Source organism: Panicum virgatum, chromosome 3K (genome assembly GCF_016808335.1).
Source record: "Panicum virgatum strain AP13 chromosome 3K, P.virgatum_v5, whole genome shotgun sequence".
NCBI lineage: Eukaryota > Viridiplantae > Streptophyta > Magnoliopsida > Poales > Poaceae > Panicum > Panicum virgatum.
In genome coordinates, this window is record NC_053138.1 from 15,132,851 (window position 1) to 15,158,632 (window position 25,782).

The window sequence follows — 25,782 nt, forward strand, 5'->3', positions numbered from 1 at the left end:
AACGAGGAGTGACAAATATTTTGAAACCGGTTCCGTTCCGTTGCCTTTTTTTTCTTTTTTCCCGGCCTCTTTTTTTTTTATGGGATTTCCCGGCCTCTTCTCACGAAGCCCGTCGGTGCTCCGCAATTTGAAGCAAGCGTAGCACCTTTGCTTGTGACTCGGCGAGGGATCCATGCTTCAACAATTCGACATCCTAAAAGGCTTCTGCTGCCTTTGACACGGAAAAGAAATTACAGGCGGCTGCTTACAATGGTCAAAGTAGCGGCTGCTTAAAATGGTCAAAGTGGGTTCGGATATGAGCCGGACCTCGTCACTGCTACAGTTCGATCCTTTTTTTTCACAAACAAAAATGGTCAAGGCGGAAACCTTTTTATTTCCTTTTTGCGAAATACAGGCACATGCTCCTGTTCATACCACTGGAGTCCATTGATCAAACCACGCTGCAGTTTTGTGCAGGCATCCTTGCTTGTACAAGCTCCGATTCGCACTATGTTATTGCACCGAAAATGGTCAAAAGGACGGCCTCGAAGTTTTCAGATTGGACCAATCCGCCCCCTCCCCCGCGTCGTCCTCCCTGGGCGACACGGGGGCGACGCCGCGCCACCCCACACTCCCCTCCCGTTGGGCGCCGCCGCCCGGGCAAAGTCGGCTTGGCTCGCCCCCTTTCCCACTCTTCCCTCCCTTTCCCCCCAATCTCTTGGACCTAGGCCTTCTGCCCCACCGTCGGTAGCCGGCCGCCGGCCGCGGAGGTGCAGATCCGGCGCCTCCATTGCTGGATCGGGGCTTCCTTGGGCGGGATCTGGCCTCCCTCTGCGGTTTTGGCTGGGGCCGGTCCTCCTCTGGCCACAGCTCGCCCCCTGGCGGTGCGCGCGCCGGCGGTGGCAGTGGTGCTCGTGCCGGCGGTGGTGGTGGCGGCATGGCGGCGCGGCGCGTCGATGCTCGTGCGGTGGCTGCGCCGGCGCCGCGCGGTGGTTGCGCCGGCGCCGGCGGTGGCTGCTGGCACTGTGGCGGCGGCGGCGGCACAGGGTTCCGGTTCCCCTGGCGGCACTGGCGCGTTGGACTTCCTCGGGCGCGTGTTCGGGGCGGCCGCCTTGCCTCCATCGGCTGTTGCCGGTGGTCCCGCCGCCGCCGCCGTCCGCCCGGCCCGGGGCCGGCCGTCGCCTCGCACGTGCCTTCCTCTCTGCTGCTCCTGGTGGCCGCAGGCGGGGCGGGCTCCCTGTGTTGTGGTGGCGTTGTTCGGCCCTCGGCTTTGGAGAGGGTTTGAGGTGGAGGCGAAAGCCTTGGGTCTTCTCGCAGACCAATGACGACGACGCATGCGGGCGCCGTTCACCTTCTTGAAGGCGTCATCTTTTCCACTTCTCCCCTCTCCTTTGTTGAGCTCTCCGGGCGAAAGCCTTGACCTTTTTGGTCGGACGACGACGGCGCTAATGGCGTCGCTCCCTCTCTAGAGGCGTCGTTTTGGATGCTCAGCTTGCGGTGGTCGTCTGCTGGTGGTGGTCGCTGGCTCTTTTTGGAGGGTTTCTGCATCTGCGCTTGCCTTTGCTTTCATCATCATCATCGTCTGGGTTGCATTGGTCGTTGTCTGGCGGATGCTTTGCCGCCCTGTTCTGGTGGATGCTTTACCACCGTCGTCATTTCGAGCGGATGCTTTGCCGCTTTGGTGAGTTGGGCGGATGCTTTGCCACCCTAGTGTTACCGATCATTATACCCTTGGCATTGTAATTCTCTATTGCAGGTTTCAGTTACGGTCGTGTCTAGGTTTGCGCGATTGCCTGTGTCGTCCCCGTTTTTCTTACTGTACTTGTTTTTAGGTCGCCTGCCATCTATTTGATGGTGGCTCTATTTCCGACTTAATAGCCTCTGCCTATTAAAGTTTGTACTTGTCGTATTGCTTTCCTCTTAATGAAATACGTGCCCAGCCATGTTTGCGAAAAAAAGTTTTCAGGTTGGCATGCAGCACAACACCCTATGTTACAACACTGCTAAAGCTCATAGCAAGTAAAACTAATTAACACACGATACATCAGGCATCCCCTGCCAGTGACTGCACTAGGGCAGACAGATACTTGTCACCTGTGTTCTCAAATGCTATACCGGAATCAATGCCTCCTAGTACACTGCAACGCAGAACGTTATGGTGAGACAGCATGAGCTCGCGACCAAGATCGGCCACATGCACCTGTGTTGTATTAGCCGGCCTCTCTCCGTGCCAGGGGGGAAAGAGAGGCAGATCAGCATCAGCTTATGGCAGCGACGTCCGTCGACGGATTGGAGTCGAGGAGCTGCCGGAGCTTGGGCTTGCCGTGCTCCGTGTGCCGGCTCGCGCCCGGCGCGCTCGTGGTGCCGTCGATCATCGACAGGAAATTCTCCGCGGTGGGGCGGGGAGAGGGCGAGGATGCGGTGGCTTTTGGAGACGGCTCTGCAGGGGCCGGCACTTCAGGATCCTTCAGTTTCACCTGAGAAAAATAGCATGCGGTTCCAACAGAGAAAGGCAGAGTGAAATGCTGAGCCTCGAACCGTGCATAGAACGTTAGTGCGTATAGCCTGAGCAAAAGGTTCATTACCATCAGAGCTGAATTCTCTAATCTGAGCTGCTCTGAACTCTCTGTTAGCCTCCCGATTTCAGATCTAAGGGACGTGTTTTCTGCTGTAAGAGATTCCACTTGTGTTGCCAGCTCCTCTGTCTCAACCTACAGCCAGGAGAGCATTAAGATCATACAGTTGATATATATCATAAGGACAAAATCCAAATCAAGTTTCAGTTCCATATGTTTAAGGATACTGCTACATATATCGCAGTTGTGTCGCAAGTCAACGTTTACAAGAACAATAATGCATAAGATGGTGAAAACAACACACCTGTTTTCTCAGCCTTGATCGTCTAGCAGACTCTCTATTTGACTGCTTCCTCTTTTCACGCTTCAGTTCTCTCTCATCCTGCCATGGGAAAATCACAAATAATCAAGCACATCAACTCAAAAGGTTCTAATATATCATTCAGGGATTACGAATAGTAATAACATGTCAAAATTCAAGTCTAACGAAAAAATATATACTTCTGATAAAGTCAATTTGCTACCAGTTACAAGAGCAGATGGGATATACCTTGATTGATAAGTCAGCTGGTCCTCCAGTATGAGGCGGAACAATCACACCAGGATATGGAGATATCGATCCACCCATTGCCCTTGAGTTAGCAACATTTGTAGTGCTGGTCTTAACTACTGGAGCTGGAAAGCAGTGATGTGGCAAAATGGCTGTATTTGCCAGTGTATGGTTAGGAGCTATAACACCTTCAATCCTTGCAGCTGCAGATGCTTCGGCACCAGCAAATATATTTTAGTTATAAACATTTTCTTGCCAACTCTTGTTCATAGAACATGACTTGATCACAGTTAATATTCTATGAAGCAACTAAAAGAAAACATGCAAACAAGACCACCAAAGAAGGCATGTAGAAGAGTACGAGATGACCAATGTGGACAATATTAAGATAATAAAATTATCTAGTAGCATCTGGCTCTAACAAGTCTTGTAAAGCGGGATTGTGGAGAAATAGTGAATCCATGACATCAGATAAGTATTGAAAGAGTTGTTCGAAAAGGAAAGGAAAATACCAGGTCCATCAACTGAGCTCAGTTTCCTGGAAGTTTTGTTCACCTGGATTATGCAAAAGTTCAGCGTGATGATGAAGAATATTACAATTGCAGAATATTTCAGGCATTTTCAATGCAAAAGCCAAAAGGTAATACAAAACATAACGACTACAAGCATGAAGAAGACCATACCTTCTGATCATTTACATCGCTGGAGCCTTCTGCACTGTAATCTTCACTGAGTAGACCATCACAAGCATATAAGTTCAGTTTACCAAAATATTAACTGTAAGGGGGCAGTAAAAAAAATCCAAAAACAGAAGGAAAAATCATCAGTACCTGGATGACATTGCTCTTTTACTGTTACCGCTACCAGCAGATACTGCCGTCCGATCAATTTCTTTAAGTTTCTTGTTGGAACTTTTTTCCTTACTGTTTGCAGACTTCGTTGGCTCCACACTCAAGGGATTTGATACCTTGGAAGCATCATGAAAAGACCAAATTATAAAAATTGAACATAATGAAAAACTTTGAAAAGGAAATTCATAATCAAGAAAAAGGTTAGTCAAAGGTATCTTTACCATGGGCACAAGGGGGTGCGGGTAAGCTGTGCCATGTGCGTACATTGCAGCATATGGTGTCCCAAAAGGGTGTGGCATTAGAGGCTGCAGACAGTGAAATTAGATTTCAATACAGTATATGAAACATCATATGCAAATGGAGATCGAACTCACGTACCTGAGGACCCCACATATATGGCGGTGGATGACCTGGAGCTATTGCTGGAGCAAAATATGTTGGTGGCAAGACACCGGGTCCATAGTATGCCTGTAAAAATGCGTGCATATTCCTTAGACTACCGTGTTCCTATGAAATGGGAGAGTGGCAAAAGGCCGAAACTCTACCTGCATGCTCGACCAATCAGGATATGGAGAAGGAGCTGGTTGATCCTGCAAATAAATATAATCGCTGAGGGCATTAATGGTAAGTAGTCCTACACTTGAAATCATGTCAGTCAGAAAATACATTATATCATCATACCATGTAAGGTAAGAAACCGGCAATAAACATGAGAATGGGTAGGCAAGAATTCACTGTGCATGTTATGTTGACAGATTAAGGACACTGGACACGAACTCCATATGAGGAAAGTGATCCAATTAAGTCCTTGCTTCATTTTAAGAAATATCTAATTGTATAGATGAGTCAACTTCGAGATTTGAAAATAAATTAAGCTTGACTTGGGATAAGTAATCACTACTACTGAATCATATTGTTGGAAAACAAAATACTGCTACTATATCACAAATGACTACCTTAGGAGATGATGCTGTATTTCCAGTCTTCTGGGTAGCCACAGCTTCATCGTGTGCCATGACTTCACAAATATCTGCTAGTCTGACATGTAGAACTTCAGATTATCACACGATGTAATTTATTATTTTTTCCAACAATCCTTTCAAAAACAACAACAACAACAACAACATGCAATTTAGTCAGCCAAAACAATATCAAACCAGCTTGAAAGGTAACCCCCCCTCCCCCCCCCAAGTGAAAGGCGTTGACTTATGCTGCAAAACCCTATTTTCATGTTCAACACTACAGACCAGAATGGTCCTGTTTTATTATCTGAAATAAGATCTGAATTGAAATCCTTTTCTACAGCCAACTTCTTTTCATACAAAAGGTAATAGAAGATTCACGCATGATTATTAAAAATGACATGTTCTCCATAAGCTAGTTTCACAGGACAAAAGGACTAGGGTTCTTTTTTTAAACGGGGATAAAGGCTCTAGTTCGCCCGGGAAATATGCTAAGGATGCGTACGAAAAGTAAGAAATCTACCTCACCAATTTAAAACACACGCAACCGAGATTTAAAAACTGCAGCTGGGATGCACCTAATTTTTCTAACCATTATAGAGCCCCTGCTGACTCTACAAGCCTGCACTCAAGATTAAAGGAAAATCAAAACTTTCTACGAGGCTATAACTTTCCTCCTTCGATATCCAACGAACAGGACAGACGGAGCAAAGAGTTGGACTCGGACACGAGGAGATAAACGGCCTCCGACGAACTGACATGTTGGATGTTTCCTTTCGCCGTGACGCATCAATGCATCATGCACCCAGCTCTCAAGGTCTCCCTGACGAATATGTGTACAACTCGAATTGCCCCCTGATAATAAGTTCCCGCGCATGAATTACTCCCGTATCAACGATGAGACTAGGCCAAATAACTAGATGCAGCTCAATACCGCTATGAGATAACACGAGCATGAGCCTACGCAGGGAAGCAGGAGAAATCAACGAGCATGGCGCACGAATTGGGACGGGAACCATCTCACCTCGCCAAATCAGGTGACGATTCCGCTCGGCAGCGGGCGCTCCACGGATCAGACGGCACGCGAAGCCCAATTGATCCAATCAGGAGATGCGTGTGCAGCGAGAAGGTGAGAGACGGAGACCGCGGGAGGGGGAGGTGGTGCGCGAGGGAGAGGCGACGAGGCAGGGGAGCGGTGGCGAGCGGGGAAGGGGGAGGAAGGGGACGAGGGGAGGGGTGCCAAAGGCTGGAGCCACGTCACGAGACACGTGTCTGTGATAAGGACTGGGCCTCTGGAGCGTGTCCGGCCAGGCTACCTGCTACAAGCACCTTGGATTGCATCCCACAGATTTGCTCGGTCCCACTTGGTTCTAGGACAGCAACTGCTAAAGTTCCTTAACACTTGACAGAGCCAAGTGTAAATGTCGGGTAAACACTACTCTAATGTTTCTTTGGGAGAAGAATACATGTCTACTTCACATAGTGCATATCGATAAAAGAAATATTTGCTATGCATATAATTGGGACAAAACATAAATTTATCTTCGTAGTAGTGACACTCATAAATCTCTAATGAATACTACGTTCCATGAATGTAAGGTTATTAAATTTTTTGCCTTATTTTCTACTACATATTAATGATATCACAAATTAGCAGCAATGTCCAAGGTACAAAAGTTCTTAAATTTAACTAAAAATCTGTCAAAAGGGCACATAGCGGTGTACATTTCCCAGGTGTGCATTGGATTATCGGTGGAGATGGGCGACGCTGCAAGTGGAGGGTGAGCTGGGTGAAGGTAAACGGGGCCCATTTGTTTATTCCTCGTCACCCCACCATCGGTTGTACCACCCGCGCTCACGTGTCGACCATCTCGCCGGCCTACGCGTCGCCGCACGGCGTGCCCCGGCGGCCTGCTCAGCATCCCAGTCATGTGGGTGACGTGGTGGCCGCATCCCGTGCGGGCCCCGCCGCCTGGATCAAATACTATTTCGAGAACCTGGAATAAAATATTCCGAGACGACGGAGAGAAAGAGAAGGATTCTCCTCCTCCGCCTTTTTCTCACGCGCGCGAAAACCCTGTACCCACTCTGGCTGTGGGGTCCAGGTGCCTCCGGGCCCACAGGTCGGCCTTCGCTGGGGAGGAAACGGCAAACATGTGCGTCAAACCTGCCACGTCGAACGGCCCTTGTGCGCCCGCGTAGAAGTCGGGAGGCGATTGAGCCACGTCGCCGGCGATTCGGCGGGCGTGGGCCCCGCGGGAGCGTGGAGACGTCACTGACTAGGTGCCAGCTCTGGGGGCCTAGCTAGCTTATCCTGACTTGGGAGGCGGATGGGTGATCCCACGTGGGTTGGTCGCATTGGACCAAGGCGTCGCGCTGCTTCGTGCACTCCTCCCCCATCCCCACCGGTTTCTACGAGGATGCTCGCAGCATGCCTACTCGTCCACGTCTTTGTCCTGGCTTCGATCGGCAGAGAATGAAGCGAAGGGAGGAGCTCGGCGGGAGGTGCCAACGGCGAGGAAGCGTGGAAGTGGAATGGATACGGCGGCGGTGGAAGCAGGTGCACGCCGCCGAAGATGCCAAGATGGCAGGCATGGCGCGGGTGAGGCCGCGGGAGAGCAGCGTGAGAAGTTGCGAGGAAGACTGACCGGGGATGAAGAGAGGAGAGCAAGCTCTGGATCCAGTCAGATGACTAACGGTGTTTTTTTTCTCCTAATGAAACAGGGGGCAAGTCTAGGCCCCAGCTGAAGAAGCAAAAAAGGAAAATTAATCTCAATCATACAGCAAAAGGAAAAGAGGTGGGGGAAGAAACGGGGGAAATCATGCCACTTTCATATGTTGTTAGCAAGCTACTGCCCCTGCCGTCAACAGACTAATGCTTCTCCCTTGTTTCTGTTCCCATCAACTATCTTTCTTGTCTACCATTGCCCATCATGTCCTGCCCCTGCGGCTAAGACATGTTATCATTCATCACGCCCACAAAAAGTGTCGTAACTGTAACAGCCCAGTGTTAATTTAGGTGCTAATTCCGTGCTTAATCGCTAATCATCACTTAAGCATGGTTATTAGTGTTAATTGTGTAGGCTTAGTTAAATTTCAGTTATTGACTTAGCCTTGACCGCTGTTTTCTCCCAAATCTAAAGCTCAAATCAAGTGTTGCCCAACATTAAAGTTGTAGATTTTTCCTTCCTCTACAACTTTTGTTTTGGCAAAAATTCAAATTTCGATGTGAAATTTTGAGTTTTGGATGGTCAAAATCGAGCTAAGTTTCGTTGAATCATTTTCTCTCTCTGTTCACTGCTCCCGGCGCCCATGCCGCATATCCGTGCCAGCGTCGACTCCACGCGTCGGCGATCCTCACCACAGCGAGCACGTCCTTATCCTTTATCAGTGCCCTATCCTCTCCCGAGTGCTCTGGTTGATTTCCCCTCCTTTCTTCCTCATCGCACCAAGCCGAGCTGAGCACTCACGGTTCCTCGATTCCGACCATCCCTGGGCGCCGTTCCTCGATTCCTCTCGCGAGCGCTGCCGCAAGCCACCTCCGCACTCCCCTGCGCCGTGCCACGGGGCACCGCAGCGGTGCCTGGCCGCAGCGGTGCCTGGCCGCAGCGGTGCCTGGCCGCAACGCTACTTGCCTCGCCGCCGGCCGACCCCGCTTGCCTGCGCCTGCGCAGCACCGCCGCCCGCCATGGCCGCCTTCGGCCCTACACGCCGCGCCCCCACCTCCGGCCATTCCCCGCCTGATTCGAGGCCTTGGTAAGCACCCACACTCCCTCCTCTACCCACCCCCAACAGGCGCCCTTCTGTTTCTCTGCCGGAGCAGACCTCCCCACAAGCTCTCGTGGAGGCAACAATGGCCGCTCATGGCCGACCATCTTCCACCCTTTTCCCCATGCTCCGAGTCACCTAAATAGAACCTCCTCACTCTCCTCTCTCTCCCCATGCCCTCGGCTTCGAGAATGGAGGCCGGGAGCGCCATTCCCGTGGAGCTCTGTGAGCTCATGCTCACTGTAATGGCGACCAGGGGCCTCGTGCAGCAATTAGAGTAAGTCCAGGGGGTTTTCTGCAATGTCATAGACTCATAGGAATAGTATTTTAGGGACCAAATTGCTTGAAACTTTGAAAATCCGTAGAAAATAGTAGAAAAATGGAAAAATGTAAAACTTGTTGGGTTAGCTTTGTTTTGACATGTAAAACTTAGAAAAAATATCTAACATGCTGGTTGTTTAATGTTTTCTTGATGTATTGATTTAATCATGAGTAATCCTTGTTTTAGTTTGTTTATTTAATATATGCAATTCTAGAAGTCAGAAAATTATGAAATTTATGCAGTAGCTTACTCTTTATATGTTTAGTTCACTGTAAAAATTTCAAAACCAGAAGCTATGTACATGTTTGTAAATCTATATTTGTTCGGTTTGTCTTACTAGGGCTAAAATAAATGTTTTCGGTCACCGATAAATGTTAATAAATTTTTGTTACACTCTTTACCAATATCTTATCATGACAGTTAATTTTTGTTACTGAAACATGGCTGCAAGTTATGTTTTTGTATTTGTTTGGTTTCCAGCTATGGCTTCATTTTACAAAAGCATTGCTAAACTTCTCCTTTCTGTATGTTTCAATCCATCAAATTATGCCATTTCTGGGTGAAGTATATTAACTTTTGTTAGATAGACATGTTTGGCTAACCCTTATTTGGTGAGTGCTTGCAATGATTTGATTTAAATTAACTTGTATGTCATGTTGGGGTTAATTTAATTACCTCCTATTATCAATAAATGCTGGAAAATCATGATTGCTTGTTTATTCCAACAATTTAAGTTAGTCCTATATAAGTTATGTTAACCTCTTGAGAACTAGTTCATGGGTTGATTTTATTTATTTTACTTTTATGCTTTGTTGGTTAAATAAATTATTCTTTCTTGCTTTATATCCTTGCTTAGCTTTTTCTAAGCAAGCTAGTAATGCTTTTTAGTAGGAAACACTTCAGGCTAAAATACTTGAATGAACTATCGTGTTGCAGTACCAACTCTTTTGCCTTTTGAGTTTGATTGTTGTGTTTACTCGATAAATGATCGCCCAATCATGTCTTTCCTTTAATTGCATTGCATTTGCATTGTTGCATATCATCTAGGTACGCTAAATGTGCGACACGTGGAACCGGAGGGCAATGTTGAAGCCGAGCCAGAAGATGGTGCACGGGTGGACCAATCCAGAAGACGGAAGGACCGACTGGAGTGCATGCTTGGACTGGGATGATGTCAAGCCGGTGCAAGACTACAAGCTAACTAACTGACTTTGTGTCAAACCCAAGCAAGCCCCGGTGCATAACCCTTAATTTCAGTATTCAATATTTGTTATATAATTATTGTGCATTTAAGTTTCTAGGAGTTGATTGGAACCTTAGATGCATGATCCCTAGGTTTCCTCAGTCACTCTACTAGTATACAGGTCATTAGTACTGCAATGCTTAATTAGGATTCGGTAGAAGTCGAGTGATTCCTGTCACTCGCGAGATATAGGTCTTGTTACTTATGGAAAAGTTACTGGAGAATGAAGCATTGAGAAAAGAAAGGGAAAATGGAGACTGGGCGGAGGAAAGTTGGTTCTGGGCATGGAATGAATGGAAAGTGAGCCTCCGCCTGTGTCGATTGAGGACCGTACTGTTGTTGGCCGTGCTGACCAAGTTTGAACAGTACTAACCATATAAAGAAGTAGGAGGTAGTCGAAACCGGTAAGCTCAGTACCATATGTGCACCGGTAGGCGGACTTGATACTGTCTTCACCAGTGGAGCTAGTATACAAACTCATGGTTGACCCTTCGTTGGTATCGGTGGGGCTAGCAGTCCCGGGTCGCAGGGCAGTTCGGCTATTCGGTGTGCATATGTGAAGGGTTGCCACGTAGGGTCCGACGGGGCCTATATGTGACGTGTGTGTTAGGTCCATCTTGCAAGGTTAAATCGGATCGATTTGCCGTCTCTCTCGGTTAAGAGAACCTTGGTCACTTCGTCACATCGTAGTAAAGAAGTGGAATGAGATTGAACTGAGAATGTTTGGCTGTGGTACTCTGAAAAGATAATGTGATCAACCATGCGTGCTCTAGATGTTTAGTCAAATCTAGTTGGTACTTGATAAATTTAAATTGAGCTAAAATATTGAAAGTAAGGATCCAGTATTAGTAGCTTTTCAGCAAAACAAACTCCGGAGCCAAAAAGCTTTTCATGTCTAGATAGTGGGCTAAGTATACCCGTGTTGGGTAAGTCTTGCTGAGTATTAGTATACTCAGGGTTTGTTGTTACCCTATTTTCAGGTAGCTGCTGCTGGTTGGAGCTAACTAGGGTTCACATTGGTGGGCTCGATGTGACATCCTCACATTTTCGTAGTATCATGATTTTTGAAGCAAACTTATATTTAATTTCCGCTGCTTTTTGAACTCTGATATTTTAGATAAACTCATTTTGTTAAGCTCTATTTTGTAATTTAAATTTGAGAAACTTCTGTTTGCATGTAATCATCTGTGCTCGCCTTCGGGTGAGACTTCTGGTGTTTTCGATCCTTAACCCAGCAGGCTACCGGATTACACCGTTTTAAGTGCGCGGTGGCTTGATTAATACTTAAAATGATAGTTAGCGCACTTAAGCCGGTTTAATTTAGGCGGTTCTGTTACAGCTGGTATCAGAGCCGAAACGCACTGGGGATGATTACTTGTATGCTTAATTAAGTTTAAAACTAACTTTTTGGCTTGCAAAATGTTCGGTTTCGAAAGTTTGACGCTAGTTGCGCTAAGGAATAATATAGATAGCTCGTATGCCCTATCTAGGTTTTATTTGCTATGGTGGCATCTATATATTTATTTTATTCCAGCACTTCCAGCACTTTACATTATGTTAAAACTTACTTTCTTGCACAACTGGCATCTAATATTCTGTAACGACGCACCTACGCTCAGGTGAGCAAGGTAAGCATTCTTGGTAGTCCTTTAGAATAGCTCACGTGTTTCATACGTGTGCGGGTCCCGTATGATGAGCATACGAGGAGGTGATAAGGTTCAATTCAAACGAGTCTGTCGCTATCTGCCGCCTGATATGGAGTGCGGATTTCCCACCGTGTGATTGTAATCACGGCCATCTCGTAAGGTAATGTTACGAGGTGAAGATCTGTTATGTGGTTAGACATAACTGTGTACCTTGGGACACGTGTACCCTTGGGTGTCCCGTAAGATGATTTGTACGGGAAGTGAATACGTTGCCCCGGTAACGTATGAAGCGCTGCCCATTCAGCGTCGAACGTTTGGGTGCCATCTCTATAGTGGATGGTAATATATGTGTGAATACGTGGGAAACTGCATATGTGTTACCCGTGTGGCGTAGGACATATGGGGACCGTTCGTGTGTGCTGGCACGAAGGGTCTAGAAATGGAATTGTATATCTCTTTTATATCTTGTGTTTATCTGCAGGTACGCTAACCACGTTACGTAAGCTTTGAACGTAAGAACGACTAGTATATATAGGGAGAGTACGTATTGTGCCACCGGTTGTCCCCGTATGCCTAGTTATTGGCAATTGTTTTGTGAGGAACGATAGAACGTGCATGCATCATAGCATATCTTTAGTTTGTTTGATTGTCATGCGTGTTGCGTTAGTTTACCAAAATGTGTTGCTTGTACCTAATTCTCCACCTAGATTTTGTGTTGTTAGTAGTGAGACCCATGCAATCTGCTAGTCTGACCTTGGTTGAGAAGATCTTTCTCAGTGGCTTTGGATCATGTGAGAACCTTTTCAGTAAATCTTAGCTTATCATTCAAATCAACCTCTTGATCCATGTCTCGGACCTATTCCAAAAAAAAAACCACTGTTACTTTCCGTGGCTAAGCCTTGATTTTGCCAACAAAGTCCTTCAATCCATCATTCAATGACCGGCCTATCATTGATGTCGTAATCTATATTGTTGGCTATTTTGATTCTAACACCGGAACCTTGTACATTCCATTCTTGCTCAGTAGTTTTGGATAAATTAAAAAGGTTCATGACAAAATAACTTTTTGAATATAGTCATTGCAACAATCATGCATCACGTCATTGGTCAGTGCATGGTGTTGCATCATCGTTGAGAATCCATAGATTGACTAATGGGAATGCGTTCGAGTGTAACATCGTGGGTTGTCTTGGGTTTCCTCTAACCTATCTTGCCTCTTCTGGCCTGTTGGGTTGCTACTCTTGATTTCTCTTGTGGTGGTGTTTAATCACATGACCCTGATGCCGCGACGGAACCTAGAGCCTCATGTGTGCTGCATTCACATGATTGAGCCACTAGGAGCGCGCTGGTGTCTCGGTATATGTGACATACCTCACCTCAATCCCTTTTTGTGCAACCCTTACTAGTGTTTTAACTTCTAATACTTACTCCAGGGTATAGGGTTAACGTGAGGTTAGTCACGAGAGAACGGTTACGGGATACGAACCATGTGCATCATCAACTCATGCATGTGCGCATCATGCTTATGCATCTCATACATGCATACATCGAGAGCATTGTCATCCTTGCATCATTGAACCAGCATCATTGAACCAGCATCATGGCAAATGCATCATATCACATGCACCGTTTCATTCGCATGGAGAAGTCCATCATTGCATTGCATTGGTCCTGCAATCATTCCTCTCAATAGTCCATTATTATCGTGGTTATTGAGCATATTGTGACAGCCCAGGTATTTAAACTACTAAGCAAGAGGAATTAAACCTGTCATCATGCGTCATTAACCAAGAAAATTTTAAATAGTTGCATGTGTGCGTGTATGTATGTGCTTGTAGTTGAGAGCAAATACACCTTTTATAAAGAGCTAGTATACTTTTCACGCTTACCATGAAATGACACATGAAATGCATCAATGCACACTCTAGATGATGTTGCATAAATTCATTAGGATATTCAAATATGCATTGAATAAATGTCACATAAAATGACGAATTAATTCAAATTGTAACAAACCGGCTTTAAAAACAAATTTCAAACCGTAGCTCAAATGAACTTTTACCTAAAACCAAAGTTGTAGGGTTTCAAATGATGAACAACTTTCATGTTCAAAGTTTTTCAAGCTGCTACACAAAAATTTAAGAAAAATTTGAATTTGATTCAAATAGAGCAATAATGCACATTCATCAAGAATTTAAATTTAACTCTTTATCTAGGCTTCAAATGAGTTTGTGCCTGAAATGAAAGTTGTAGGATTTTGAATTTTGAACAACTTTCATATTTAAACTTTTTCATGATCCAATTGAAAATTTTGAGAAAATTTAAAGTCAACTCTCTGACTTCTCTCTCTTTCGCTCTCTTCTCAATCTCTCTTCCTTCACTCCTCTGCTTCGTTCCTGCTTCCCGAGCGCAGAGCTGAGCAGCCATCATGCCGCAACTAGCACGCGCGCCTGCTTGCCCCGTTCCATCGCCGTTGGAGCACTGCCTCCCTCCTCGCTGCGTCCCTGACCCGGAAATGATGCCCGTCGAGCACGCGCCGCGCCCTTGCCGTCGCTGACGCTCCGCTCCGCCCGCGCACGCCACGCTCCGACGGTCGCTCGGCGACAGCTGCGTCCGGCCGAGCGCCCGAGCTGCCCGAGCTGCCTGAGCTGCCCGGCCTCCCTTACCGAGCCAAAGCGTCCCACTCCTCCTTCCCTTCACCCTTATTCTTTTTCGCCACGCAGAGCTCCCTGCTCGCGCAACCGAGCCGCCCCGCGGCCACCATTGCTGCGTCGAGCTCGAGCTTGCAGCCGAACCCGCCCCTCCGCCCTGTCCCAGACTCCACCGAGGCCCCAACCACCACCACACCACCCTACTGAAGCTGCACGGCCTGGCCTCATCCCTCCTCCCTCACCGGGAAACGCGCACCCAGGAGCCGCCGCCCCACCATTGCCGCCGCTGCTCGAGCTCCACCGTGGAGCCCTGCCCTTCGCCCTTCCTCGGTCCCAACTGAACCCCGGAACGGATCCTCCTCGCCGCTCCAAAGCTCCTCGGTCCATCCATGCCACCTCCGCCTCTCCGGAAGTTCACCGCCGCCGCCTACACCCGCCGCCGCCCGTTGCTCTCCGTTGCTCCACAGGCCGCCCCAGCCCCCTCAAAGACCACCATCGGGTTCGCCTCAAAGTCCTCCAGCTATTCCCCCACTTCCCCTCGCCGCTGGTGAGCTCCCTCGCCAGGAACCAGACCGCCGCCGCCTCCTCTGTTCCTGGCTCCGGCCAGGGACCCATTTGTAATCGCCCAAATCTTTCCAGGGGACTAGATGCAAGATCTCATTTTCTTTTCTTTTGTTTTCAAAAACAGCAAACTTGTAAAATCGATATAAATTCGTATAAAAATCGGAAAAATACAAACTTAATTGATCTGAGTTCCTTGTTACTAGATCTACAACTTTCATTACATGAACTTTTCATTTCCTCAATGCTTTTTCTTCTAGATTAAATACAAATTTATTAGTCCTTCATTTAGATCTCAAGTTATAGCCATTATCTGTAGGTGATTTTTGGATATATTGTTGTATACGGCATTTGTAGGACTCTGTAAAAATTTGAGGTCCATTTGACACTCCTAGATATAGGTTTTATTTAGGACTTGATGTATGCCTAGGATAAATAGTTTTATTTATCCAAGTTGTTATGATATGATTCATGGGTTCAATCTTTTACAGTACCTTTAGTTTCATTCTCAGAGTCTACAAAAAAAGTTTGAGAATTTTTAGTTAAACCCAACTGGACCAAATGTTTTTTTGGTAAGGAGAAATACATTAAATCATGAAAAATAGTTTGTGTACCTAGAAAAATCTTATATTTTTACCAGAGCTGGTATTTGTGTATTGAATATTGTTAGAAAAATATGAACATCTGAAACTTAGTATAACTACCTGTAGAAATTATTTTTCTTTACTGCAGTTGTACATTGTTCTATTTTTCATGACCTGTGTGATGCTTAATTAAATGTGAAAGTTTTACAGCCTGCTCATCTTGAGGTAGAAAACATTTAGTAAAAGTTTCATTACCAGCACTTGCATAGTTTGCCCTGTAAAAATTCATCTTGTTTTCAGCAGAGGCTAGGTAAAAGATTTTTCATGGTGTTTCTGCTGCAGGAAATGAACTGAAAATTTTATGGTAGATTTATTATCATGAATTTCCTGCTGAGTAAAAATTTCATGACCAGGGAGTGTAGGAAACTATAGATTTTGATTTATATATGGATAACTAGTGTAAATAAAGTACTTTTGAGTTGCTTGGTTGAGTAGTGTTTTGGGAAAACCACCCCGGTTCCCTGTAAACTAAATCATGTTAGATAATAACCGATAAATGATTTCCCTGTGAGATGATTTTGAAAATGGTTGTTTCCAAAGTTGGGTTTTATTTGATTACAACTCTATAGTGAAGAAATGAATAAATCGTTACCACTAAAGTAACTCACGCATATGCATTCATGTAGATTTGACCACTCTCGCTGACGGTACGTACGAGCTGGTGCCGGAGTCCGAGAGTGAGCAGCGTGAAGCTCAAGTTAATCTAACTAAAATTACTGAAGACCTGAACCAAAGTTCAGAAGAGCCCAAGGCTAGCTCCGCTCAGGAAGGCAAGCCCCGGAGCATGTCCCGTCTATTTTAAATTTATGCAACTTATTGTTGTTCCTATTGACTTGTGCATTTAAGTTTACAGGGGTTGATTGGAACCTTAGTTGCATGATCCTAGGTACCTATGCTTGAACACTAGTATGTGTAGGTCGCTAGTTGGCTATGCTAATGGTTCGGTAGAAGTCGAGTGATTTCCTGTCACTCGCGAGCTCATAGGAGTTGAATGTCTACTACATGCTACAATCATAAGGTTTACGGGCGGGGTTATTGTACTTGTGATACCCTGTCTGTTTAGTGAAAATGGATAAGGCCGCGGTGTGTGGTAGTGGTGGTTAAGCGTTTGAACGTACTAACCATATGCCGAGAAATATGGTAATCGGTAAGCTTAAGTACCTGATCGGCCCGGGGAGTGGACTTTTCCCTCACCCTCTTTGAACGTTGTTTCTCATGCGGCCACATGCGGGTGCAAGCGTGGTCACGACCCGACATCGACCGTGGCGTGGGGCTCTTGTAGTCGAAGGGGGTGACCCTGATCCATTAGCCGGAAAGAAAGGGGAAATGTTGCGTGGGGATTCGGTTCCCATGCGTGTGTGTTAGGTCTGCCTGGCCAGGTTAACAAATTCGATTCGAATCGTCCGTTTCTCATGGTTTGGGACTGCTTAACCCTTTTGCCACATAGAGTAAGAAGTGAAAGATGATGATGATGATGATGAATATGGTTGGTTGGATGATGAAAGATAATTGTTTCCCACTATGTATGCTATTGGATAGATGCTCACCTAGAATGATTAATTGAACTAGAATTTGGAAGCTAAAACCTGAAATTAAGGATCTACTCTTTACTGTTTTTCGGCAAAACAAACCCCTCAAGCCAAAAGCCTTGCATGTCTAGATTAAGGGCTAAGTATACCATTAGTCGGGTAAGCCTTGCTGAGTATTAGTGTCGGGTACCATGATTAGGGACACCCTAATCGGGGCACTCAGATCGCTTTAAAACGCAAACACATGTTAAGGCAACTGGGCCCGCGAAGGCCCACGGCCTCCTTCCAATCTGGAAGAAAGTAAAAGGACTCAAAGAAGCCCAGCATGCAGCCCATTCGCACCCCTCTCGGGCCCAAAGGACGATCTTCGCCTCGCTCGAGGGCTCCCATCGAGACCCTCGACTGCGCCCTGCATCTCCGCCTCGCTCAAGGGTAGCGGATCTACCCTCGAGCGAGCAACACATCTCCGCCTCGCTCGAGGGTAGCGAACCTACCCTCGAGCATGGGACTCACTTCCGCCTCGCTCGAGGCCACCCCTCGGCGTAAAGGACAAACAGCCCTGTCGCTCACTCGCCCGTCGTACGGGGGCATTAAAGGCCGACCACTCCTCCACGGCGCATAGGACAGACGGTGTCAGACCGCCATTCCTCACAGTGGCTGCGACCGGAGTCCCATCCGCCGACTTCAGTCACTGCTCCACCATCCCGGACGCTGTGGCAGCACAGTGGGACCTGCGACGCAGGACAAGACGCTCTCGGCACTGCTTCCGTCACTGTTCTGCCAACTCCGGTTGACCGGGCTCTACCTCATCACACGTATGGCCCCGGACCTGCCTCCTGCTTGGGAAGGGGTCCGGCGACGCCACGTACCCCTCCAGGAGGGACGCTCAGCACACGCAGCTGGAGTCCCGGACCTCCCCCCTCGAGGGGTCCGGGACCTCCATGCAACCCCCGGACCTCCTTAGTGCATACACCGGTATTTTGTCCAGAGGGGTCCGGGACCGTCGCGTGCCCCGCCGTCGCCGGTGCATGCAGGACCCTGACTTGCAGGGACCACGGAACGCCACATCACGTCTGGAAGACTGAACATCCTACAGTGACGACCACGCTGTCTACTGGGCTGGCAGGACGCCGGCGCGATCTCCGCAGGACCAAGGACGATACCCAGGACGACTGCCACGCCCGACGCCATGCCTCATAGTGTACTTCCTACAGTGTTCGACCACTGTACCTCCGCGATTCGGGGGAAAACGATGACTTCCATGTTCCCCCACTCGTGTACACCGCCCCTCCTTGTGACTATAAAAGGAGGAGGCGGGCTTCCTTTAAGGGGGACTCCTTTCGGATGTTCTGGACATCTGCGACCACAGTCACCCACACTCGCGATCATCGTCGCCTCTCAGCACCACTGAGCACTCACCTCAACTGACTCTTCTTCTAGCAGAGACTTGGGAGCCTCCCTCCCTCTCTCGCCTCGCTTGTACCCCCTACTATGAGCACTCCGGGTGCAAGATAATACAGTGCCCTCGCACAACTCCTTTGCTGGACGTACGGCTCCGTGGCCGGAACCAGGATAAACCCGTGTGTTACTGTGTTGCCTCTTGCATCAACATCTGGGACGAGGAAACACGCAGCATTTACTAGTTGGGATCCGGGCCCCCGGGTCGGGACACCGACAATTAGTATACTCAGCCTTGCTTGTGGCTCAACTTTGTTTTCAGGTGATACGTTTGAAGATCAGATAGCTAGCTTGACTTGGCCGTGTACTTTACCTCCTAGTTGGTCAGTGGAGTGGGATACGACTCTGGCCAACGGTGACAATACCGAGTGATGTCATGTACGGGCTTCATCATGACATCTTGTATCGTCGTTTAGAACTCGCTTTATTTCCGCTGCAGTTAAACTCTGAACTACTTTCAATTTTGAATTTCAAGTACCTTTCTGAGATTTCGAACTTGGTTTGTAATAATTAAGTTAAGACTCGGTAATGTAATATATTTGTGAAATGTTGTACTCTCTGGACTCACCTTCGTGTGAGTTGCATGTAAGCTTTGGGTTCAATCGACGCTCAGGTGGATTCTTCGGGACTTTATCCGACAGCACTACCGGATTACTCCGTTTGAAGTGCGTGTTAGCCGGGATTACCTTTAGGGTGATGGTTAGCGCACTTGAGCCGGATTAATTTGGGCGGTTCTGCCACACATATGCATCATGAGTTTGAACATTCTGTCACTATCCCTAAGCATAGTGACATTTCACTGGCATAAAAAATCATGATTTGTGACTAGCAAAATCCTGAGCAGGGATGTTCCAAAAACTCCTCTTAAGCCAATCGTCAGTACTATCTACCTCTGCTATCCATAAATCTTAAAATAACTCTCATCGATATCTGCAAACATTCAACACTGAAGGATGTTTTTATCTCGACTCTGCGAGAACTTGACCACTTTGCCTTATCGTCATTGATTATTCTTTTACCTTTTCTTTCTGGACCTGGAAATCGTGCATGGTGTGCTTGTACAATCTAATTGAAGTGCCGTGCAAGAATCGAGTTCGGATGTCTTCTTGAATGCGCCGTCATCATTAAGAGGTGGTAGACAAGCGATCTTGTTGAAGATGCCGGGATGATCAAGCTACTTATGCCATTACTGTTGGAGCAAGAGGACTTGCAATAATTGAAGTTAGACAAGTTGCCAGTTGGGCAAAGGAAATTGTGGTAGATATCGTGTTTCTTGCACTTCGCTTTTTAATCACTCTTTAGGTTCTCAAATCCTTATCTGAAACGGCTCCTACCATCAATAGTGACCTTCTCGCTCCTGCCATCAACTTTGATCTTCTCCGGAGTAAGTGTTTTCTACCGCTTTTGAGGATTAGTCTGCTCCTCTCTCCTTGGAAGTATTTCGTTCTGAATCTCGGGGCGAGATTCTTTTAAGGGGGTGAGGCTGTAACACCCCAGTATTAATTTAGGTGCTAATTCCGTGCTTAGTCGCTAATCATCACTTAAGCATGGTTATTAGTGTTAATCGTGTAGGCTTAGTTAAATTTCAGTTATTGACTTAGCCTTGACCCCTGTTTTCTCCAAATCTAAAGCTCAAATCAAGTGTTGCCCAACATTAAAGTTGTAGATTTTTCCTTCCTCTACAACTTTTGTTCTGGCAAAAATTCAAATTTCGATGTGAAATTTTTAGTTTTGGACGGTCAAAATCGAGCTAAGTTTCGTTGAATCATTTTCTCTCTCTGTTCACTGCTCCCGGCGCCCATGCCGCACATCCGTGCCAGCGTCGACTCCACGCGTCGGCGATCCTCACCACAGCGAGCACGTCCTTATCCTTCATCAGTGCCCTATCCTCTCCCGACTGCTCTGGTTGATTTCCCCTCCTTTCTTCCTCATCGCACCAAGCCGAGCTGAGCACTCACGGTTCCTCGATTCCGACCATCTCTGGGCGCCGTTCCTCGATTCCTCTCGCGAGCGCTGCCGCAAGCCGCCTCCGCACTCCCCTGCGCCGCGCCACGGGGCACCGCAGCGGTGCCTGGCCGCAGCGCTACTTGTCTCGTCCCCGGCCGACCCCGCTTGCCTGCGTCTGCGTAGCACCGCCGCCCGCCATGGCCGCCTTCGGCCCTGCACGCCGCACCCCCACCTCCGGCCATTCCCCGCCTGATTCGAGGACTTGGTAAGCACCCACACTCCCTCCTCTACCCACCCCCAACAGGCGCCCTTCCGTTTCTCTGCCGGAGCAGACCTCCCCACGAGCTCTCGTGGAGGCAACAATGGCCGCTCATGGCCGACCATCTTCCACCCCTTTCCCCGTGCTCCGAGTCACCTAAATAGAACCTCCTCACTCTCCTCTCTCTCCCCATGCCCTCGGCTTCGAGAATGGAGGCCGGGAGCGCCATTCCCGTGGAGCTCTGTGAGCTCATGCTCACTGTAATGGCGACCAGGGGCCTCGTGCAGCAATTAGACTAAGTCCAGGGGGTTTTCTGCAATGTCATAGACTCATAGGAATAGTATTTTAGGGACCAAATTGCTTGAAACTTTGAAAATCTGTAGAAAATAGTAGAAAAATGGAAAAAATGTAAAACTTGTTGGGTTAGCTTTGTTTTGACATTTATAACTTAGGAAAAATATTTAATATGCTGGTTGTTTAATGTTTTCTTGATGTATTGATTTAATCATGAGTAATGTTTGTTTTATTTTGTTTATTTAATATCTGCAGTTCTAGAAGTCAGAAAATTATGAAATTTATGTAGTAGCTTACTCTTTATATGTTTATTTCACTGTAAAAATTTTAGAACCAGAATCTATGTGCATGTTTGTAAATCTATTTTTGTTCGGTTTGTCTTCCTAGGGCTAAAATAAATATTTTCGGTCACCGATAAATGTTAATAAATTTTTGTTACACTCTTTACCAATATCTTATCATGATAGTTAATTTTTGTTACTGAAACATGGCTGCAAGTTATGTTTTTGTATTTGTTTGTTTTCCAGCTATGACTTCATTTTACAAAAGCATTGCTAAACTTCTCCTTTCTGCATGTTTCAATCCATCAAGTTATGTCATTTCTGGGTGAAGTATATTAACTCTTGTTAGATAGACAGGTTTGGCTAACACTTATTTGGTGAGTGCTTGCAATGATTTGATTTAAATTAACTTGTATGTCATGTTGGGGTTAATTTAATTACCTCCTATTATCAATAAATGCTGGAAAATCATGATTGCTTGTTAATTCCAACAATTTAAGTTAGTCTTGTATAAGTTATGTTAACCTCTTGAGAACTAATTCATGGGTTGCTTTTATTTATTTTACTTTTATGCCTTGTTGGTTAAATAAATTATTCTTTCTTGCTTTATATCCTTGCTTAGCTTTTTCTAAGCAAGCTAGTAATGCTTTTTAGTAGGAAACACTTCAGGCTAAAATACTTGAATGAACTCTCGTGTTGCAGCACCAACTCTTTTGCCTTTTGAGTTTGATTGTTGTGTTTACTCGATAAATGATCGCCCGGTCATGTCTTTCCTTTAAATGCATTTGCATTTGCATTGTTGCATATCATCTAGGTAAGCTAAATGTGCGACACGTGGAACCGGAGGGCAATGTTGAAGCCGAGCCAGAAGATGGTGCACGGGTGGACCAATCCAGAAGACGGAAGGACCGACTGGAGTGCATGCTTGGACTGGGATGATGTCAAGCCGGTGCAAGACTACAAGCTAATTAACTGACTTTGTGTCAAACCCAAGCAAGCCCCGGTGCATAACCCTTAATTTCAGTATTCAATATTTGTTATATAATTATTGTGCATTTAAGTTTCTAGGAGTTGATTGGAACCTTAGATGCATGATCCCTAGGTTTCCTCAGTCACTCTACTAGTATACAGGTCGTTAGTACTGCAATGCTTAATTAGGATTCGGTAGAAGTCGAGTGATTCCTGTCACTCGCGAGATATAGGTCTTGTTACTTATGGAAAAGTTACTGGAGAATGAAGCATTGAGAAAAGAAAGGGAAAATGGAGACTGGGCGGAGGAAAGTTGGTTCTGGGCATGGAATGAATGGAAAGTGAGCCTCCGCCTGTGTCTATTGAGGACCGTACCGTTGTTGGCCGTGCGGACCAAGTTTGAACAGTACTAACCATATAAAGTAGGAGGTAGTCGAAACCGGTAAGCTCAGTACCATATGTGCACCGGTAGGCGGACTTGATACTATCTTCACCAGTGGAGCTAGTATACAAACTCATGGCTGACCCTTCGTTGGTATCGGTGGGGCTAGCAGTCCCGGGTCACAGGGCAGTTCGGCTATTCGGTGTGCAGATGTGAAGGGTTGCCACGTAGGGTCCGACGGGGCCTATATGTGACGTGTGTGTTAGGTCCACCTTGCAAGGTTAAATCGGATCGATTCGCCGTCTCTCTCGGTTAAGAGAACCTTGGTCCCTTCGTCACATCGTAGTAAAGAAGTGGAATGAGATTGAACTGAGAATGTTTGGCTGTGGTACTCTGAAAAGATAATGTGATGAACCATGCGTGCTCTAGATGTTTAGTCAAATCTAGTTGGTACTTGATAAATTTAAATTGAGCTAAAATATTGAAAGCAAGGATCCAGTATTAGTAGCTTTTCAGCAAAACAAACTCCGGAGCCAAAAAACTTTTCATGTCTAGATAGTGGGCTAAGTATACCCGTGTCGGGTAAGTCTTGCTGAGTATTAGTATACTCAGGGTTTGTTGTTACCCTATTTTCAGGTAGCTGCTGCTGGTTGGAGCTAACTAGGGTTCACATTGGTGGGCTCGATGTGACATCCTCACATCTTCGTAGTATCGTGATTTTTGAAGCAAACTTCTATTTAATTTTCGCTGCTTTTTGAACTCTGATATTTTAGATAAACTCATTTTGTTAAGCTCTATTTTGTAATTTAAATTTGAGAAACTTCTGTTTGCATGTAATCATCTGTGCTCGCCTTCGGGTGAGACTTCTGGTGTTTTCGATCCTTAACCCAGCAGGCTGCCGGATTACACCGTTTTAAGTGCGCGGTGGCTTGATTAATACTTAAAATGATAGTTAGCGCACTTAAGCCGGTTTAATTTAGGCGGTTCTGTTACAGCTGGTATCAGAGTCGAAACGCACTGGGGATGATTACTTGTATGCTTAATTAAGTTTAAAACTAACTTTTTGGCTTGCAAAATGTTCGGTTTCGAAAGTTTGACGCTAGTTGCGCTAAGGAATAATATAGATAGCTCGTATGCCCTATCTAGGTTTTATTAGCTATGGTGGCATCTATATATTTATTTTATTCCAGCACTTCCAGCACTTTACATTCTGTTAAAACTTACTTTCTTGCACAACTGGCATTTAATATTCTGTAACGACGCACCTACGCTCAGGTGAGCAAGGTAAGCATTCTTGGTAGTCCTTTAGAATAGCTCATGTGTTTCATACGTGTGCGGGTCCCGTATGATGAGCATATGAGGAGGTGATAAGGTTCAATTCAAACGAGCCTGTCGCTAACTGCCGCCTGATATGGAGTGCGGATTTCCCACTGTGTGATTGTAATCACGGCCATCTCGTAAGGTAATGTTACGAGGTGAAGACCTGTTATGTGGTTAGACATAACCGTGTACCTTGGGACACGTGTACCCTTGGGTGTCCCGTAAGGCTATTTGTACGGGAAGTGAATAAGTTGCCCCGATAACGTATGAAGCGCTGCCCATTCAGCGTCGAATGTTTGGGTGCCATCTCTATAGTGGATGGTAATGTATGTGTGAATACGTGGAAAACTGCATATGCGTTACCCGTGTGGCGTAGGACATATGGGGACCGTTCGTGTGTGCTGGCACGAAGGGTCCAGAAATGGAATTGTATATCTCTTTATATGTTGTGTTTAACTGCAGGTACGCTAACCACGTTACGTAAGCTTTGAACGTAAGAACGACTAGTATATATAGGGAGAGTACGTATTGTGCCACCGGTTGTCCCCGTATGCCTAGTTATTGGCAATTGTTTCATGAGGAACGATAGAACGTGCATGCATCATAGCATATCTTGAGTGTCGGGTACCACGATTAGGGACACCCTAATCGGGGTACTAAGATCGCCTTAAAACGCCAAAACACATGTTAAGGCAACCGGGAACACGAAGGCCCACGGCCTCCTTCCAATCCGAAAGAAAGGAAAGGACTCAAAGAAGCCCAGCATGCGGCCCATTCGCATCCCCCTCGAACCCGCGGGACGATCTCCACCTCGCTCGAGGGTCCCCGTTGAGACCCCTCGACTGCGCCCCACATCTCCGCCTCGCTCAAGGGTAGCGAACCTACCCTCGAGCGGGCGAATCATCTCCGCCTCGCTCGAGGCCACCTCTCGGCACAAGGGACAAACGGCCCTGCCGCTCACCCGCCCGTCGTACGAAGGCATTAAAGGCCAGCCATTCCACCACGGCACCCAGGACAGGCGGCGTCGGGCCGCCATTCCCACAGTGGATGTGACCAGGGTCCCATCCGCTGACTCCGGTCATAGCTCCGCCATCCCAGTTGCTGTAGCAACACTGTGGGACCTGCGACGCGAGACAAGACAGGCTCTGCACTGCTCCCGTTACTATTCTGCATACACCGACCAACCGGACTCGCCTCCCGCTGGGGAAGGGGTCCGGCGACGTCACGCATCCTTCAGAGAGGGGCGCTCATCACACACGGACGGGGTCCCAGACCTCCCCCATCGCGGAGTTCGGGACCTCCACGTGTCCCCCGGACTTCCTAGTGTGCACGCCCGCACTCCGACCAGGGGGTCCGGGGCCGTCGCGCGCTCCGCTACCGCTGGTGCATGCAGGACCCCAGTCCGCAGGGCCCACCGAACACCACCACGCCGTATATAGAAGACCATACACCAGCAATGACCACACCGCCTGCAGGGGCTGGCAGGACGACCGGCGTGATCTCCGCGGGACCAAGGACAATATCCAGGACGACTGCCGCGCTTGGCGCCATGCCCTACAGTGTACTTCCAACAGTATTCGGCCACTGTAC

The 25,782-nt window shown here is 47.0% G+C and overlaps 1 protein-coding gene across 9 annotated transcripts; it reads right to left on the reverse strand.

Moving 5' to 3' along the window:
- Nucleotides 1–1,865: 1,865 nt before the first annotated feature.
- On the reverse strand, nucleotides 1,866–6,173 carry LOC120697799 (common plant regulatory factor 1-like). Of its 9 annotated transcripts, none has more exons than XM_039981147.1 (12): nucleotides 5,943–6,173; nucleotides 4,913–4,994; nucleotides 4,502–4,546; nucleotides 4,335–4,424; nucleotides 4,178–4,261; nucleotides 3,936–4,072; nucleotides 3,789–3,834; nucleotides 3,618–3,660; nucleotides 3,106–3,308; nucleotides 2,860–2,937; nucleotides 2,565–2,690; nucleotides 1,866–2,456 (listed from the first exon to the last, which is right to left on the reverse strand). In XM_039981147.1, exons 2-12 carry the CDS (start codon nucleotides 4,970–4,972, stop codon nucleotides 2,238–2,240), a joined length of 1,131 nt encoding a protein of 376 aa, XP_039837081.1. In that variant the 5' UTR covers nucleotides 4,973–4,994; nucleotides 5,943–6,173; the 3' UTR covers nucleotides 1,866–2,237. The 9 variants fall into 9 exon arrangements, with proteins under 9 accessions (XP_039837081.1, XP_039837077.1, XP_039837082.1 ...); XM_039981143.1 differs by having other exon boundaries at nucleotides 3,106–3,317; XM_039981148.1 differs by having other exon boundaries at nucleotides 3,106–3,257; nucleotides 4,502–4,565; nucleotides 5,943–6,160.
- Nucleotides 6,174–25,782: the final 19,609 nt, after the last annotated feature.